The sequence below is a fragment of the Rhea pennata genome, chromosome 3 (assembly GCF_028389875.1).
Source record: "Rhea pennata isolate bPtePen1 chromosome 3, bPtePen1.pri, whole genome shotgun sequence".
In the NCBI taxonomy this organism is placed as follows: domain Eukaryota; kingdom Metazoa; phylum Chordata; class Aves; order Rheiformes; family Rheidae; genus Rhea; species Rhea pennata.
This window is the reverse complement of record NC_084665.1, coordinates 121,868,263-121,884,579: the sequence shown is the minus strand read 5'-3', so window position 1 is coordinate 121,884,579 and position 16,317 is coordinate 121,868,263. Positions and strand designations below refer to the sequence as shown.

Sequence of the window (16,317 nt, the reverse complement as noted above, 5' to 3'; positions counted from 1 at the left end):
TCATTAAATATTCCATTTCATACTTTCTGTTCTAGTGCCTGTTCAGGGCTTTCAGTGTCCCTGCGCATGTAAAATGAAATAATAATTTGTACCTGCAAGACTGAGGGAATGGAAATCAAATGCCCAGAGGATTGTTTTGATGAGGTCTGCTCAAGATTTTGTTTGAAATGTATTATCACAGGACAGGGAAATGAGCTCAGTTATACGAATGGCAGAGGGGGCAGCACACAAGGCAGATGTTACCAGCCTTGTACTCTACATCTGTGCTGGGTTTCTTGTGTGTGTTCATGTTCCATTTAATTTTTCAGGAAGTAGGGCATGAAATTAAGCCTGCAAGGTCATTTTTTTCTACCTTGCTGTTTAGAAATTAGTAACAAGAGCTTACCTGATTACACAAGCAATGTCAGTGAAAATTTTCCAATCCATTATATAGTGATAGTAATTATATATACTGTGTTGACAGATAATACAATTAAGTAAATTAACACATTTGCAGTCAAGTAAAGGCCTGAAGATTACATTTTGTTGAAGACTTAATTTCCCTAGGCATCATGAAGCGCAATGAGTTTTCCTTTCAGATATTTTCGTTCAATGAAAGCGGCATGCGAAATGTAATCTTTGCTTCCAGCAAAGGTCTCTGAAGAGAAAGGGTGATGTGGGAGAGGGCTTCCTCAACCAGCTGCAATAGGAATTCTACAGACCCGGTAACGGCAGCACTGTGCTGCTGTTGGGAAAGGCAATTCGTTTCTTCAGGCAGAGAAGAAATGACCGAGGGAGTGTGATCAGCTCTCAAAGCCCAGCTGGAAGACGTTTTCCAGTGATCAGGACCCCAGCAAAAGCTTAAAGGTAGAGCGATGCTGTAGCTATGGCCATCGGCACAGCAGAAGCTTCCTGGAGACTCAAGGAGATGGACAGATGATGAAGGTGGGCAAGGAAAACAAGGTCGTTCCAGGTGAGCCAAATCAATTCTTCACATCCCTGTTCGCTTCAGAGGAGTTCGGGAAAGCTCCCAAACCAGAGCCTCGCTCACGTGTGAAACGGGTGCAATGCAGACTGGGCTGTGTAACCTCGTGCTGAAATCAAGACCAGCCCCAGAGGCAGGGAAGTGCAAAGGAGATTGTGATCTTTGAAAAGACTTTGGGAGAGTCTGTGGGCATCAGACAGGTCTAATTTCCTCCTTGCTAATGGGAAATTTCCTGTTTAATAGCACAAAATCAGTCTATTCTAAGTAATAGACCTATTATTGAAATGTGTAGATAAAGCCTGTTCTAGTTGCTACAGTGACCCTGGATTTCTGCCAAAAAAAAAAAAAAAAAAGGTTTACTCCTGTCATTAGGGAATAACAGCTTGTAAGGAATGGGATTATTTATATATTAACAAGGTAAAATGCTGCTTTGTGGCTAAGATGAACAGCTAGAGAAAGAAGCCAGATCTGTAATTGCTGGTGATCAGATTGCCAATTTGGATTTTCTGTGCTCGTTTTATATTTGCTCTCCAGGAGATGTCATCCCACCGCCTATTTGCTTGAAGCTTTGCAGTCTGCCTCCTCAGGCTAGTTTTGTTTTTCTTATATAGACTCACACAAGAAAATAGTGAATCAATTGTTTCAGAGACTTCCATCAAAAACGTAGTAGTCAAAAAATATGCAAGCAGTTTATAGTCAAATGAAAACAATATCATGACCCAGGTATGTTCTTTTTTCTATAGAAAAGAAAAAAAGGGGCTATTTAACTTAGTAATAACCAACAGTTTAACAAGCTCAATATGCAAGAAATTAAGTTTAGTCCAATGCAAAATAACAGCACACAAATAGCTTTGTACACTAGGTTGTGTTCCAAAAACTGCTAAATGACTCTTTACACATCTTTGTACCTACAGAGGAGGAACCAGTGCTTAATTCACAGAACTGCTGAATGAAATAAATATTGCCCAGTCTCAAGTGCCTTGAGCCCAGGTACAAAGTAAAACAGAGCCTGAAAGTGCAGCCTAAGAAAAGATGCTTCCAGCAGCAACGTCAGTCCATAGTTAGGATTTATTTTGTGAGGCGAATGGGTAAAATTCTGCTTTCCTTTAGCCTATCTCAGTTCCAGTAGAAATTTTTTACCCAAGTTCCAGTATTGCAAAGGCATAGAATCGGACCAGAACTAAATGTCTTTGAGAAACATTGCTTGTTTTCCGTATCTTCAGCGGCCAAAATACAGCCAGAGCTGATGGGCACGCGGCAGGACAGGAGAGGTGGGGAGTCAGGAGGACCAGTTTGTCCCAGCAGTCCTTATGTCCACGGTCCTCGTTTCCTTTGGTCCCACAGAGATCTTCCGCTGTGCAATTTATAACCTGTACATGAAATTATGCATACTTCATAGACGAAGAGAAATAATTAACAAGCAAATGGGCTGATATTTTGAAGAACTTCTATGCTGATAAAAAGAATTTCAATGGCCAGTGACTTGAAAGGAGAAAAACAGGAAACACAGAAATTGTAAAGTATCAAGATTTTATTGTTTTATATATATATTTTAATTATTAAATGAGACAGTATTTTTCAAAACAGCAGCAAGCAGAACGTACAAGTTGAGAAAAGTGGCAGCGCAGGTAACTCTGTTTGGCTAATGCCCATTCATGTACAAGGCGTACATTGGATTTTTTGAGCACCTTTTTGTTTTTGTTTTTCTTTCTTTCTTTCTTGGTTTAAGTGTACAGTAAGGCAGTGGTTTTTCAATAAGGAATATATATATATATATTTATATTTATATATATTTTCAGTTGTCGCTGTGAATTTTTTATTACATGCAAATTAAATAAAATGTACAACTTGAAATGTTACAACGGTAGGCATTTTTCTCAAAACAAAGCTTCTAATGAAAGGCAAATACAGACACCACAAGGTTAAAAAAGAGAAAGAAGGTATAAGGACCTAAGGGCAGGCACTATTGACATGACAGCTTGAGCAGGGAGGATTAGGATTCCAGTGAAGACTTCTCCTACTGCTGGGAAGGGGAGAAAGAATGGATGATTATTGACAGATGTCTCCAGCCAACTTCCCCGAGAAGGTTCACTCTAACCTGAGAAGCTCCACATCGAAGAGGAGAGTAGCGTTGGGAGGGATGACTCCGGGGTGGCCTGTGGCTCCGTAGGCCATCTCAGGTGTGCAGGTCAACTTTGCTCTTTGTCCTAAGCTCATCTGGTTTATGAATGTTGGAGAAGGGAAAAGACAAGAGGAGAAACAGTATTAGGAAGAAAGCAAACACCAGATCACTATGATGTGGCAGATTTACTTGTGAGAAAAGTTAGGTCATCAGGATTCATCTTTCATCTCTTGAAAAATTCTGAAAAATGCCTTGAACAGGCCTCACTTAGGTTTCCTGACTCCTCTGGCTTCTCACTGCAGAGATCTAACCTACGGCATCAGTTTTAGAGCCGGAGTCCTTTCAATGCGTGCTCCATACCGCTTACGCCGGAGCCACCGTACGAGGCTGAGTCCCCTCTGCAGCGTGCAGCACGCACGCAGCACCTTCAGCGGGCGTTACGGAAAAGGCTCTTGGTAACGGATGGAGCAGAGCTCTGTGCTCATCAGGGAGTGCTTCAGAAAGGCACCGAGGCTCCGTCTGAAAGGCACCGAGCAACTCTTCTGCCTCTACAAACATCAGCAGGGACGATGGCAAAACTCTTGCTCAAGCGCTAATGCAGCAGGCATCACCTTCTTCTGCTGGGCAGATGCAAAACAAACACTGACACAATCCTACCTGAAAGGGGTACTTGGTTCCCCAGCATCAGCCAGAGCTGGGGCAGACATCTCACCTCAGGCACTTGCTGCCTATTGCATGAGAGAGTCCTTGTCCCCAGGATGGACGGACGTGCTGATTGCTCTCAATCCAGGCTAGCCTAGACTGAAAACTGCTCATCAAGTGTCAAATCCCTGCTCTGCTAGCAAAGTATGTGGGGATAGAGCTTGCTTAAATTGGCATATGCACCACAGACTGGTGACTCAATATTTATTAATCAAAAACTGACCCCTGATTTGGAGCAGAGTTTTTAACTTTGAAGTCTCTCCCATGCTCATACGTAACACTGGACCATATGTTACCCTTTGTTGTGCTGAAAATTCTCCAGTTGCTATAAAATATGTCAAAGCTAGAGTTGGGGAAGAGGTGACAGCAGGCAGAATAAAACTGACTTTCCCACGTGCAGGGAGCATTCATACTGTTATGGTGCTGAGTGTCAAAGCACCTCCCCACTCTGCAGAGTTTTGTCTAGGGGAGGTTGTCTGGTGCCCACGAGCAAAATAGCTGTGAAACCACATACGGCTTTAGGCATGAGGCAATGCTGAATTATCAGAAGTTGAGCACAGGAACACAGATGCTGTTGACCCCTGACAGTCAAGGAATCAAGGCTTGAAGAATCTATATATTGGATGTAACAAACTGCCCTTTTGCAAGGGGCTTGTGTCAATCACGCTCCCCAAATCCTTCAAAATCTTGAGCTGGAGACAGCCATATGCTTAACTCTTAAGTAAAATCATCCACTAGGAGGAGCAGGAGGGTAGCTTGTCGCTAGAGCGATTCCTGGAATTAATTTAGGCCACTTACTGAGGGACAGGAGTCAGCGAGCGAGAGCGTTCGAGAAAGGGATACACTGATTTACCCAGAGCTTGCTGCAGCTTTATCTGCACTGGCTTCTGACTGGGATAAAACTACCCCACTTTGGCCCTCAAACACACTTTCAGGCTCTTTTCTTTGTAGAGCCCCCTGGTCTTCTCATGCCAACATGAGTAAGAAAAACCATGGTACTCACAGGACATCTGCAAACTGTCTTGGTGCTCACTCTTTTGCAAACTTTTGTCCCTTTCCTCTCTCTGTTCAGGCTACCAGTTCTGCATTTCTACTGCTTTGCACACAGGATCCTGAACTCCTCTTAGGCATTATTGCAAGGAAAATAATAAAGAATGGAGCATAAATAATTGACAAGAAAATAGACATTTTTCAGAGAGTCTAGGATTCATCCGAATGGACTTGCTCTTTTTCTGACTGGAGAGAGGGGAATGCTTGTGTTGCTTTCACCATAGGGCTGGAAACCAAGTTCTCTTTCATCCCTCTGGAAAAGCATGGTTGTATCATTTGTCATTGGATTGTTTCTCATTTTGCACTCCTCCTTCTATTTATGTTTAACTTGTTCCAGTTAATAGTAATACTTGAGCAATTTCTTCCTACATGAGTTCTAGGACCCAGAAATGGGGAGTCACGAGGGATTTGCACCTTGATCTCATTCACTCTTGCACTTGCGGCTGCATTGGCACAGTGCTGGCAATGTGTATGACTCCTTTAGGATTTTACTGTGGTGGAACTAAACTGTAATGGATGACGTTTTCCTTCTTGTTGGCTTAGGGTTGATCATTGAATGTTAAATTTTGTAGCTGGGCATCTCAAGTCATAAAAGTTTAACAGTGCAATTTGGTACCCTACTCAGCAAGGACCAAACTCTGTAGCAGGGCCACGGATTTTATCAAAAGTGGCAGCTTGGCTTTTTTACAGAATTGCTAAATAGAGGTAAAATGTGGCCACCTGGAACATCCCAGATGCTTCTGTGGTCTGTTTGTGGCAGCTGCCCCTGGGAAAGGGACTTAACCTCTCCCCTGCCAAATGCATACCACATGGAAATCCTCGCGAGCAGGGAGCATCGCTGGGTAGCCACCGAAGGACTAAAGGAAACACTGTGCTCGAATGGAGCACGCTTTCAGAAAACCACCCAGGACTCTACATTGTGATTTCCAGTGGTTGCCCTCAACGGGGCAACATTGCACTGAACACTACCATGCTCACACACCCTTCAGCTGAAACGTCTCCATGTGAAATTCAGCTAGCGTTATATCTTTGTACCTGTGTAACGCCTTCTTCAAATCCTTTAATGACTTCTTGCCTGCCAATCTTGAACCTGAAAGGCTTGTTTCGGTCTCTGGAGGAATCAAACTTCTTTCCGTTCTGTAGCATCCCTGCCAAAACAACATAAACAGTTTCAATCCCACCTACATCTGAATTTAAGTGCCTTGAGGGTGGAAGAAGTAAAAAAAAATAATGTCTTGGTCACATTAGCTGCTCATTTCCATTTTCACTTTGAAGCCCAGTCCAATACAGGTAAGGCAGGGGAGTCAAAAACAGCCGCACCGTGTTGTTACCTTTGCCTTCCAGTAATTCAGGCTCTAAAACGGAAGAAACGGAAATGTATTCTCCTTATTAATCTTATCACAGCAGGTTAGAAATCCTATTGTGCTAAACGTCACAAAAATATCCAGGAAAAGCTGTCCCTCACCCAGCAGAGCTTCCAGGCTAAACGCATAGAGGCAGGTGAAGAGCAAGTGAGAAGCACTTCAGAAGGCACTTCAGAGAAAAGTGTGTGTGTGTGTGTGTTCATACAAAACTCTAAGAGGGCAATTATGCAATAATCTGCCTATAAGGCATATTTTTTCATAACTTTCACCATTAGTGGTTGTCACGCTCCTGAAACCTTTTGCAGTAATAGTGGAGTGCTTTATGTCGGCTCATGTGCAAGCACACACAGCATACACAAATATTATGCAATATATCTGCTCAGTGATATCCCTGAAGCCCCCCATGCAGACTGGGAAGTCGGAGCAGCTGCCTGCACACGGCTTTCTAGGTACTGACAAACAAGGTTGCATCTGGACAGTAGAAAAATAGCGTGCATGTGGAGGGGGCAGGCAGGGAGCAGCAGCTCCGGGGGGCTCTCAGGCATAGCATCTAACCCCTTCTGCAGAATTTGATCTTAAACGGCACTCTTTCCTTTTAGAGTAGTTTTAAACACGTCATAAAATCTTATGTTTCTAAGGAATGGCAGAAGACTATTATAGAATCCCCAAATTTAATAGTTTTAATATTAAAACCTTATTACTGCTATTACACTCTGCATGTTCAAAGCATTATGCAAACATTACTTATGCTCCTCACAGCCCAAGGAGATATCTTTTTTTTTTATAAAACAGCCCGATTCTGGAAGTTCAGGTTCAAATATGAAGTGCCACAGCATTTTAGTACGTTTTCATTTTGTTTGGCAGTCGTATCCTATACAAATACTCCATTTAAAGGTTTGATGGGTTATGAAGTATCACACACCAAAACAGTGGCAGAGCCAGAATTAACTCTTTGGAGATCCTGACCGCAGCTAATGGACTACGTTTCCCATTTAAAAACATGTTTCTATCTATCTGCCTGCAGACTTGCTGGTCTTACACACAGGACATCAAACTCTCATTTCACCATCTATAGAAGATGCGTCAGGCTCTGGGGGAGAAAACGAGCTTGTTCTCCTGTACTTAGAATTACATCCTATTTTCCAGCAATGACCACTAAGTGATGACTTCAGAAATATAACCTTGCCTATCACCGCCCCCCCATTTTGCTTCCAGAGACAAAATGAGATTCAAACAGTCAGATGTGTTGAAATTGGCTGAAGCTCTGGCAAGAAAGTTATTTTTTATATGACCGCCCTTCAAATGCGCATCTAGTTTAGAAATGAGTCAGAGTCCCCATGTGCCCTGGAAAAGTTCTGATCTGGATTTAGAGCTGAACTTTGAAGCTTATCTCTGTTATCTCTCTATTTCTGAAAGTTTGAATTGACTCTTCAATCTCCTGGGAGCTAAAATAGCATAATGTTTTATTTTCTCTCTTTCTAATGCATCAAATTGATTTTCTTTCTGTGAAAAAATTGATTGGGTTGATATTCTTCAATGAGGATGGATGCCCATCTCTGTCCTGCTAGCACCTTTATTTATCTAGTTAACAACATGGGGAAAGAAAAAGCCAATCTGGAACTGAACAATGACATTGGTTTGCAGAGTCAAAACTCCCTTGCTAATCAATGAGAATTTTGATGGAGTGAAACTTTTAGATGCCTATATCCTTGTTTGATGTAACAACCTCACACTGGATTCTGAAAAGTAATAATCTCTGTATCAGACTAACTGTACAAACTCGGCTATCAGAGTACTTTGGTTTCAAAAACATTCTGATCAACACGGTGTCCTAATCAGCAATTAGGTATTAAAAGGCGGCTGGAGAAAAGGACATGTTTCAGATCATGAGTCCTGTCGAATCACTTAAGCACAGCTCATTGAAGGTGAAGCAGCTCAAAGAGAAGACAAATAATTTGGTTAAGGGACAGGACGGGGATACATCTAAACTATCAAAAATAGAATACTATTTGGGCTAAAACAATGAGTGAAAAATGAAAAAGCTTTAATCCAGGTTTAATTCAAGCTATTATTTCTTATTAAAACACAGGTGTGTCTGCACTCTTAGCAAGGATTACCTAACTGAGGCCAGTCCACCTCAGCTAAGGTCGCATCATTTAAGCCTGTTTCCTAAGGGGGCAGTGGTGTCTGTACTGGTCTAACAACTTCTGAACCTTCTAGCCAATTTCAGCCAGGCTGACGGATGCAGAGAGTTCACAATAGCATGAAGATCTCACGCATTTAATGAAAAGAAATCTGTCTAGAGGAAAGAGATCTCATTACGTGCTTCTTCCAAGAGAAAGAGTCAACCTTCATTTGTTATCAGCGAGCCTGTATTATGGAGGAGAGGTTAGGACCAGAAAGAAACGGTATGAATGTTGTAGCCAGCCCACGGTCAAGGTTTCTTGTCACCAGTGAGTTCCTTCATTTGAGAATAATTCAGCTGGGAAGTCAAAAAAAACACACGGGACACATCCGCAGAGATAACACTGAGGCACCTCCATAGATACCCTGTTAAGCTTAGGTGCCCAGCTCTAGCATATTTGCGCATAAATTGGGTGAGATGAATTCTACCACTAACTTGAGCTATCTCAAAGGTAAAAGCTGAATTTCAACCTGTTGTCTAGACTACTTCTACAGTCAACAGAGAAAGCCAGCTACCGCCAAAAATGACTCAGCTTATCCAGATGTATATGTTAGGACTGGAAGAACTTCCTAGAATTGTTTATCATTTTTAGTCAACCAACTTACAAAAATTAAAAAGTTAACAACATTAATTTAGAAAGCTAGACAGCTAGCTTTTTAGATAGTCAAAGGAAGGAGACATTAACTCATTCATCCATACCTACATGAAGTAGACTGAATTGCATCCCAGGCTTAATTGGCTCCACTGTTTATTGAATTACTTGTCTTTGCAGTGTTGACACATTCTGGGAATCAGAAGATGGAGATTCTAATCCAGAGCAAACGTCTCAATTTCACTAGCTATTTGGCTTTTATTCTGTATAATGGGAATAATACCATCCACTTACCTCAAAAGAGGGATAAGCTGAATAAGTGACTTTCAAAAAATAGTGGTATTCACTTGGAATCATTGTCTTACCTTATTTTTTAAACTGCAGTTACCTAGAGAAAGTAAAGCAAGCTGAAGAGTTATTTTTTGTATACATTTTGGCAGGAGAAATAAGGGCATAGCATTCAGAAGATGTTTTCAGGACAGGCTGACAATCTACTATCCTGTTTCATTTTATGTAGACCAGAGATTCTTCAGGACAGGGATTATATTTTGATGCCATTTATTGCAATCACTTTTTCAATTATGCCTTGTAGTAAGTCTTGCCATTATAAACTTGTTATTAGTTTTGATTCCTCTGACTTTAATAATTAACATTCACCAAGGCAGCATTTATTGTAGTCAGTGTTGCTGTGATTAAGAATTTTTGATCTCAGGTGTTTCTTTTTCTCTAAAAATTATGGCTGCTAATCTCAAAATATGTCAATATTCTACTGGAATTTTACACAGGCTGGAAATTCTGATTTCCCCCCCCCCCTTTATAATATGTAATGATCTCTGATATAGACTGAAAAATATACTATCGGGAAGTTTCTATGAACTACACAAAAACCTTTATGTCAACACTGGTACCCCCACAGTGTGTAAAGGAGGAGATAGTTCAGCAAAGCCAATGTAACTGCATAGGAGTGATGGTAGAAAAAAATCCATAAAGTCGCAAATCACATCCCGGGCTGGTTTACACCAGTAAAACTCCACTGATTTCCCTAGTGTTATTCACATTTTACCTTTTTTCCTAATACACTGCAATAACTTGCCTTTTCCCCATCAAGAGCAAAAGCAATTCTCCTATGTCCTAAATGTGTGTTAAGTGGTGAGACTGGAGCAATGCTTTTTTTTTCAGAGTCAGTACCTTACACTTCCGATTCCCAGGGAAATGCCTAGAGGACCTAAGAGGCCTCTGGCTATTCGGGTCACTCCATCAGAACTCAAGTCTGTGCAAATCAAATATCAGGGCCATGAAGATGATCAGAGGGCTGCAGCACCTGCTCTATGAGGAACGGCTGCGAGAGCTGGGCCTCTTCAGCCTGGGGAAGAGAAGCCTGAGGGGGGATCTGATCAATGTGTACAAGTACCTGAAGGGAGGGTGTCAAGGGGATGGGGCTGGGCTCTTTTCAGTGGTGCCCAGCAATAGGACAAGAGGCAACAGGCACAAACTGAAGCACAGGAAGTTCCACCTAATTATGAGGAAAAACTTATTTACTGTGAGAGTGACAGAGCACTGGACCAGGTTGCCCAGAGTCTCCTTCTCTGGAGATATTCAAAACCTGCCTGAACACAATCTCGTGCAACTTGCTCTAGGTGACCCTGCTAGAGTGGGGCGGTGGGGTTGGACAAGATGATCTGCAGAGACCCCCAGCACACTCCCTTCCAACCTCAACCATTCTGTGATTCTGTGATCTCACACATCTTACATCTTCATTTATCGTTTCATTATCATCACAAAATGCAGTTCACCAGCTTAAACCTTTTCAACATCACAACAGCTTACAATAAATTGTTGTTACCTCTGGCCATGCCCCTCTCCTTCCAAAGGACTATACAGTAAGTAGTGTATTCCTCTTGGATTTCTTTCATTCAACTCCCAAAATAAACTCTTTTCTAGACAAATTTGGTGTCTATCAATTTTACTAATGGAACTAATTTTAAAAAAGAAATGATGGTTCTTGTAACAGAACTGCAGAAGTTGAAAGTGAGCTGGAGCAAACTTTCATTTCGTGTGCTATGTCTGAATAGTGAGCCATCCCACTGCGTCCTGCACAGGGACTTTGCCAGCTGAAGGAGGAAGGAAAATGTGGCTTTGCAAGGGAACAACAGAGATTTAGTGCCAGTATAATCCTGAACTTTGTTTTTTGCTGCTAAATTTTCCTCCACGTGATACAAACAAAGCCCGATGAAGAAAAAAGATTTTCTAACTTAGCCTGTATTTTTTTCAGACAGTTTACAATCATATAACAAGAATTACTAATCTTCTTAAGCGGACTTTCTAGATAGATAATAATCAGATTGACTGGGGCACATCTCCACAACACATCAGAACTTTACCACAATTTTTTATTTAAAAAGGCAACAAAAATGGCTGGAATGTGCCATTTGTTGCTACGACAAACAATCACTGACTCAAACTACAGAAATTGGAAATAGTGACGGCGGTCACTTCTTGCTTCCTGCTACTGCAGTGCTCTTCAGTAAGGGTTGAACTTTCCAATGCGGGCAGCCTTGCTGCTGCTTTTTCCTTCATGTATTATATACTCATATATCTTTAATGTGGAGTAAGAGCAATACAATCAATTATTTATTACGCAGCTGACACCACGCAATGAAGATACAACAGACAGCTATTCAATAATGCATTACCATACACTATATATCAGGGTTGTGTACAACTACAAGACAATATGACTGAGCCTTGCACTTAGCTTGACTTCACAGCCAAGAAAATTACATGCAATTGTCTAGTTCACTCTACTGAAAGGAATTATTCTGTCCTAACGGCTTTATAGATTTGCATATTTTTAGAAGAGACAAGAAAGTAGATTTATCCTCAGGACAAATATGAGGTTCAATAAGCATATTCTACATGAATCGTAAGGGGATCAAAACAATTCCCCTGGTATCCTGTTGCCTTACTATAGTCATTTTATTTTAAGGTCTGATTTTGTTGTCATTACAAAGTTGAGCTGTAAAATGTACATGCTCTATAGCATAAGACAAATTTAATTTGAGTAAGCATGGCAGAATCAGGTCAATTTGGGTATGCTAATGAGTGGGACAATAGCTGTCAGCATGAACAGAGAGGATATACCACTGCGGAAATACTTCGCATCTCTTATACTTCTCCTATATATACCATGTCCAGCAACGTAGGTTCCGCAGGATCACAGAATATTCCTGATTAGGCTATATCTTGCTATTCCTGCACTCTTGGAACCAGCCAAATAGCACAAAGAGCAATTCAAGAACATGGCAGGAACATAAAGGTGTCATTTTGCAAGATTTCCTACCCAAACATGCGCAGCAGAACTTAGCCAAAGAATTCTAGCTATCTAGTAAGCCGAGATAACAGGACAATAAAATTCAGCTCTTTTTTTCTTCTTGGTTTCATTCTCAGTCTCACCCTATCCCACAATGCACATGAGTATTTCCTACCCTCCTTCCTCATTTTTCCTTGATGATTGCATATACAATGGACATATGTATTTGACATTTTAGCCAGTAGTGCATACATGAAGGTGAAGATGATTTTTTTTTTTCATAGATAAGTTATACACTTCAATAGATGGTTAAACCTCACTGAAATAGGTGAACGTGATAGCCACCTATCTTCCAATAAACGGAACAAGAAGGTCTCAAGACCAAAACACAGGGTCAGCTGGAAAACAGAGCTAGATTGCCAAAGCTTCTGAATACTGATCTGGATGCAGGGAGCAAGGGAAAAGCACCACAGAAAACAGAAGAGAATCCCCAAGTTTTTCTTTTAGAGAAGCTCTGAAATGGTTCTGGGATCATATGAGAGAGAGAGGTTTTGGATCACGCGCCGACAGAAGGAAGCTGGGAGCAAAGAACCAGCTCCCCTGCTGGCTAATGCCTCCTCTGCTCAGGGAAACGCGATGCTGAACAACCTGCCAGTAGAAACCGTCTCTTAGACACCAAACCTTCCCAGCCACCCTAGTGCAGAGCAGTAACAACATTGCAGCAGGACATTATTAGCTCTGCTCTAATGACCAACTGCTCACAGACTGGGCATCCATCGACTTCCCAGCTGTAGACTTCCAGTACTTGCTTCCATTCCCTTCTGAATGAAATTTGTGCTAAAAGCTTGATTCACCAGCACTTTGGGCTCCCCTGGCAAGAGCTAGGAACAACTTAGAAAAAAATCTACCCATCTGTATTAGGCCACTAATAGTTCAAGAGGCTATGCACACACCGAGATACAAATTTGAACTTTAAAAGTATATTCTTAATATGCTCCCACTTCATACCAATATGTTAAATAGTATTTTGGCCTCAGGGGCATTTGGAATTGAAAAATAACATTTCTCACCACGCTCCCTGCGAATGAATGCTCTTTCCTTATTTACCAGGTTCTTCACTCAACTTCTTTTACGCGTAGCGTGGTTATACCTCGTTCACAGAGGATTGCTTTACTGAAGCTTACCTTGACAAACAAAGTAATCACCCAACTCTTGCAAAGGACCTAGCAACTACTGAGTTGTTAAATAAGGAGAAAAAGAAAAACGTTCTTGAAAAAAGAGAGAGAGGCAGAAGAATCAAACAGAGGAAAAATAGTGTTTATACAAATGGGTGTTGGCTAAGCCATGTAAGAAGGCCTCAATACGCCAACATTACGTTTGCTCTAAATAAGTCAGACAGACAGACAGTACAGTTCCACCATGAGCTCGTACGTACATTAGAAACACATAATGCAGATGTCAAATGCTCCTCCTCAGAGCATCCAACTTTCTGATGCAGACTGGACAGACATTTCTGTAATGCATTTTATTTTAGAGACATGGTATAATATTCCCAGGCGGCATTATGTAATATCCCCTCCCTTCACAAGCGTGCTGAGAATTCCTAAGGAATCGGCTCCTCCAGCCAGGGATTCCACATGGCAAAATGAGACATGACTTCACTGGCACCGTTTCGATAGAAGCAGACGGGACTCCACGGTGCCTCTCTTCAGCATAACGCACACACAGTGTCCGGGCGAAACACACCACTGGTTCACTCAGGGAACACACACGTCAATCAAGAGCAGATAACAGCAGGCATCTAGATACTCCATCCATTGGGCAGACTGTGGACTTCTCCCCTACCTTCAGCTATCTACACAAATTCTACCCAAAATGATCCGATCGCAGCAGATTGGTGAAAAGATACAGTTTAAAACCAAACTGTTTTTGATGTGCACACCAAATGCCTTCCCACGGCGTATGCTGCCCAAGGTCCTTTAGATTCAGTGACTGGAAAGCTACTTATACTCTTACTGTATAGTAATATAAACAGGAAATATGCTGTCTACATAACAGAAGATAAAAGTCATTTCTACCTTTGAGTGGACTCTGAAAAGGGCTTATTAAAAGTTATTTATTGGATCACCCTGATTATGTTGTTAGAAGTTCGGCCTCCAATTAAGGTTAGATAGAAACACCATCTTGCCAATCAGTCTTTATCAATCTGCTACAACACTCCAGTGAAAGAATGTCTTATTCACACGCCATTATTTTCCTAGGCTATTTTTTTAAATGTTATGTAATATACTGGTTAATGGAACAAACCTTTCTGTAGATGTATAGTTTATTCTTCCCAGATACTAGAAACATACCTGCTTTCTCCTCCAAAAGTATTTTTGCAATACTGTTTTCAATGTAAACAGTGTTTTCTGTTTTCCAAATCAGACCCTAGCAGTGTTATGTCTCCGCCTGTAAACTCTTGAGAGTATGTTCTGAAGTCACATTAGCTATGGAATTCTTCTTCTGCACATTTGTTTCCAGATTTTTCATCTTTCCAGGTGCTGCAGATCCTCATTGCTGTAAATTGGCACAGTTCTGCTGATAGCAATGAAAGTACAAGAATATATGCCAGTTGAAGACCTGGATCAGCATAATTAAAAAAAATGAATGATGCACTCAAGATTATTCTCCAGAGCAGAATTCTGCAAGAAGATGGAATAGCAGAGGTTTGTGATCAGAGAAAAAGCTGGATGTCAGAAAGCAGAGGTTCTGCCATCAGATAGTTGTGGCAGTATAACTTACTTACCTTCATTTTATTGCCTGTGAAACAATGACTGTGAATTGATCAAGGTCAGAAAGAGAGTCACATATCCAAGCATAATATTATTAATTAATATACTTACTCTGCCTTAGGAATCTTGAAAGGCTTAATCCAGTAAGCCTTTAAGTATCTTGAGAGCCACAGTGGAAAGGAGCTATTAGCAGTGCAGTTTGTTATTATAAATAGGTCTTTTCCATCTGTAAGTTTTGATCTCTGTGATCTTATAAACGAACTATGGAAAAAGTGGCAGCTGTTATCTTGACAGATGGGTCTCAGGCATTGCTCTGCTGGACACTAGACAGTCGTCTCTCTGGAGAACAATAGGAATTTCCAAGCGCCTGTATCTATTTTCATCTACTTAACCAGCCACTCATGTCTTGGACTAGTGAAGGGAAGAAGCAAGGAGAATACAAAATAAATGTTTTAGGGGAAAAATCTCATAGGAAAGAAGGAGGGAGAAGGATCAAATGAATTTCACCTATTAGTGAGTTTCCCTGTTTCCCTTAAGAGTTTTATAGAAGTGGCAGACTGAAAAATAATCAGAAGTTTCTTATAGAGGCAATAAAGACAGACAGGCACTTCCAGAAGGTAAGATGCAAGCAGCCTGTGCACTAAGAAGTGAAGAACAGCCTACAGTCAGTCACAGGCCAAGGAAATTGCAAGGAGGCACTTCAGTTCTCAGCTTTTTCTAGAACTTAGTTTATTGATAACCGTCACTCATTTCGGATGTAGAGCTCTGAATCTGACTTTAGGGACAGTCACAAGTCTGAGAAAGGGTTCATCCTTTTTAAAGGGTGGTTGGCAGTGATTGTGCTGCCGCTCTCCTCTTCATCATAAACGTTTGCTGAGAGCACCATGAGCTCAACTCCACCTCAAGCCTGGTTTAAGCCTGCACCCTCCACTTTTTTGGATGGTAGTCTCGTCTCCAGATGGCAGAACACGCAATGGGAATGCTCTCTCTGCCCCACCTGACTCTGCTGGTTCCCTAAAGTGGCGAATCACGAAGCTACGAGTAGAATAAGGAAGAGAGAACCTAGTGGTTAGGGAAGCCGGTGAGATGGGCAGAGACCTGGATCCCAGTCCTTGCTCCCAGGACTGCTAGGCCAGCCGTGAGTGACGCCGTGTAGGGTCTGTCCCTGCATTCTTTAGACAAAGGTCTCATCGACTTCAGCAGGAGTAACACCTGCAACCGGCCTGCACAGCCCGTAACGCTTTTCAAAAGCAA

The 16,317-nt window shown here is 41.6% G+C and overlaps 1 protein-coding gene across 3 annotated transcripts in view; it reads right to left on the bottom strand.

The window, feature by feature from the left end:
• Positions 1–2,477: 2,477 nt before the first annotated feature.
• FKBP1B (FKBP prolyl isomerase 1B) overlaps positions 2,478–16,317 on the bottom strand; it is a 48,423-nt gene continuing 34,583 nt past the window's right edge. For 2 of the 3 annotated variants that reach the window (XM_062571187.1, XM_062571188.1), the window contains 3 exons: positions 5,874–5,986; positions 3,063–3,181; positions 2,478–2,984 (listed from right to left, as the gene is read on the bottom strand). In XM_062571187.1, coding sequence (XP_062427171.1) covers positions 2,915–2,984; positions 3,063–3,181; positions 5,874–5,986 — 302 coding nt within the window. In that variant the 3' untranslated portion in view covers positions 2,478–2,914. Of the gene's footprint in view, positions 3,182–5,873; positions 5,987–16,317 lie in introns of all 3 variants that reach the window. The other variant, XM_062571189.1, reaches the window with a different exon arrangement.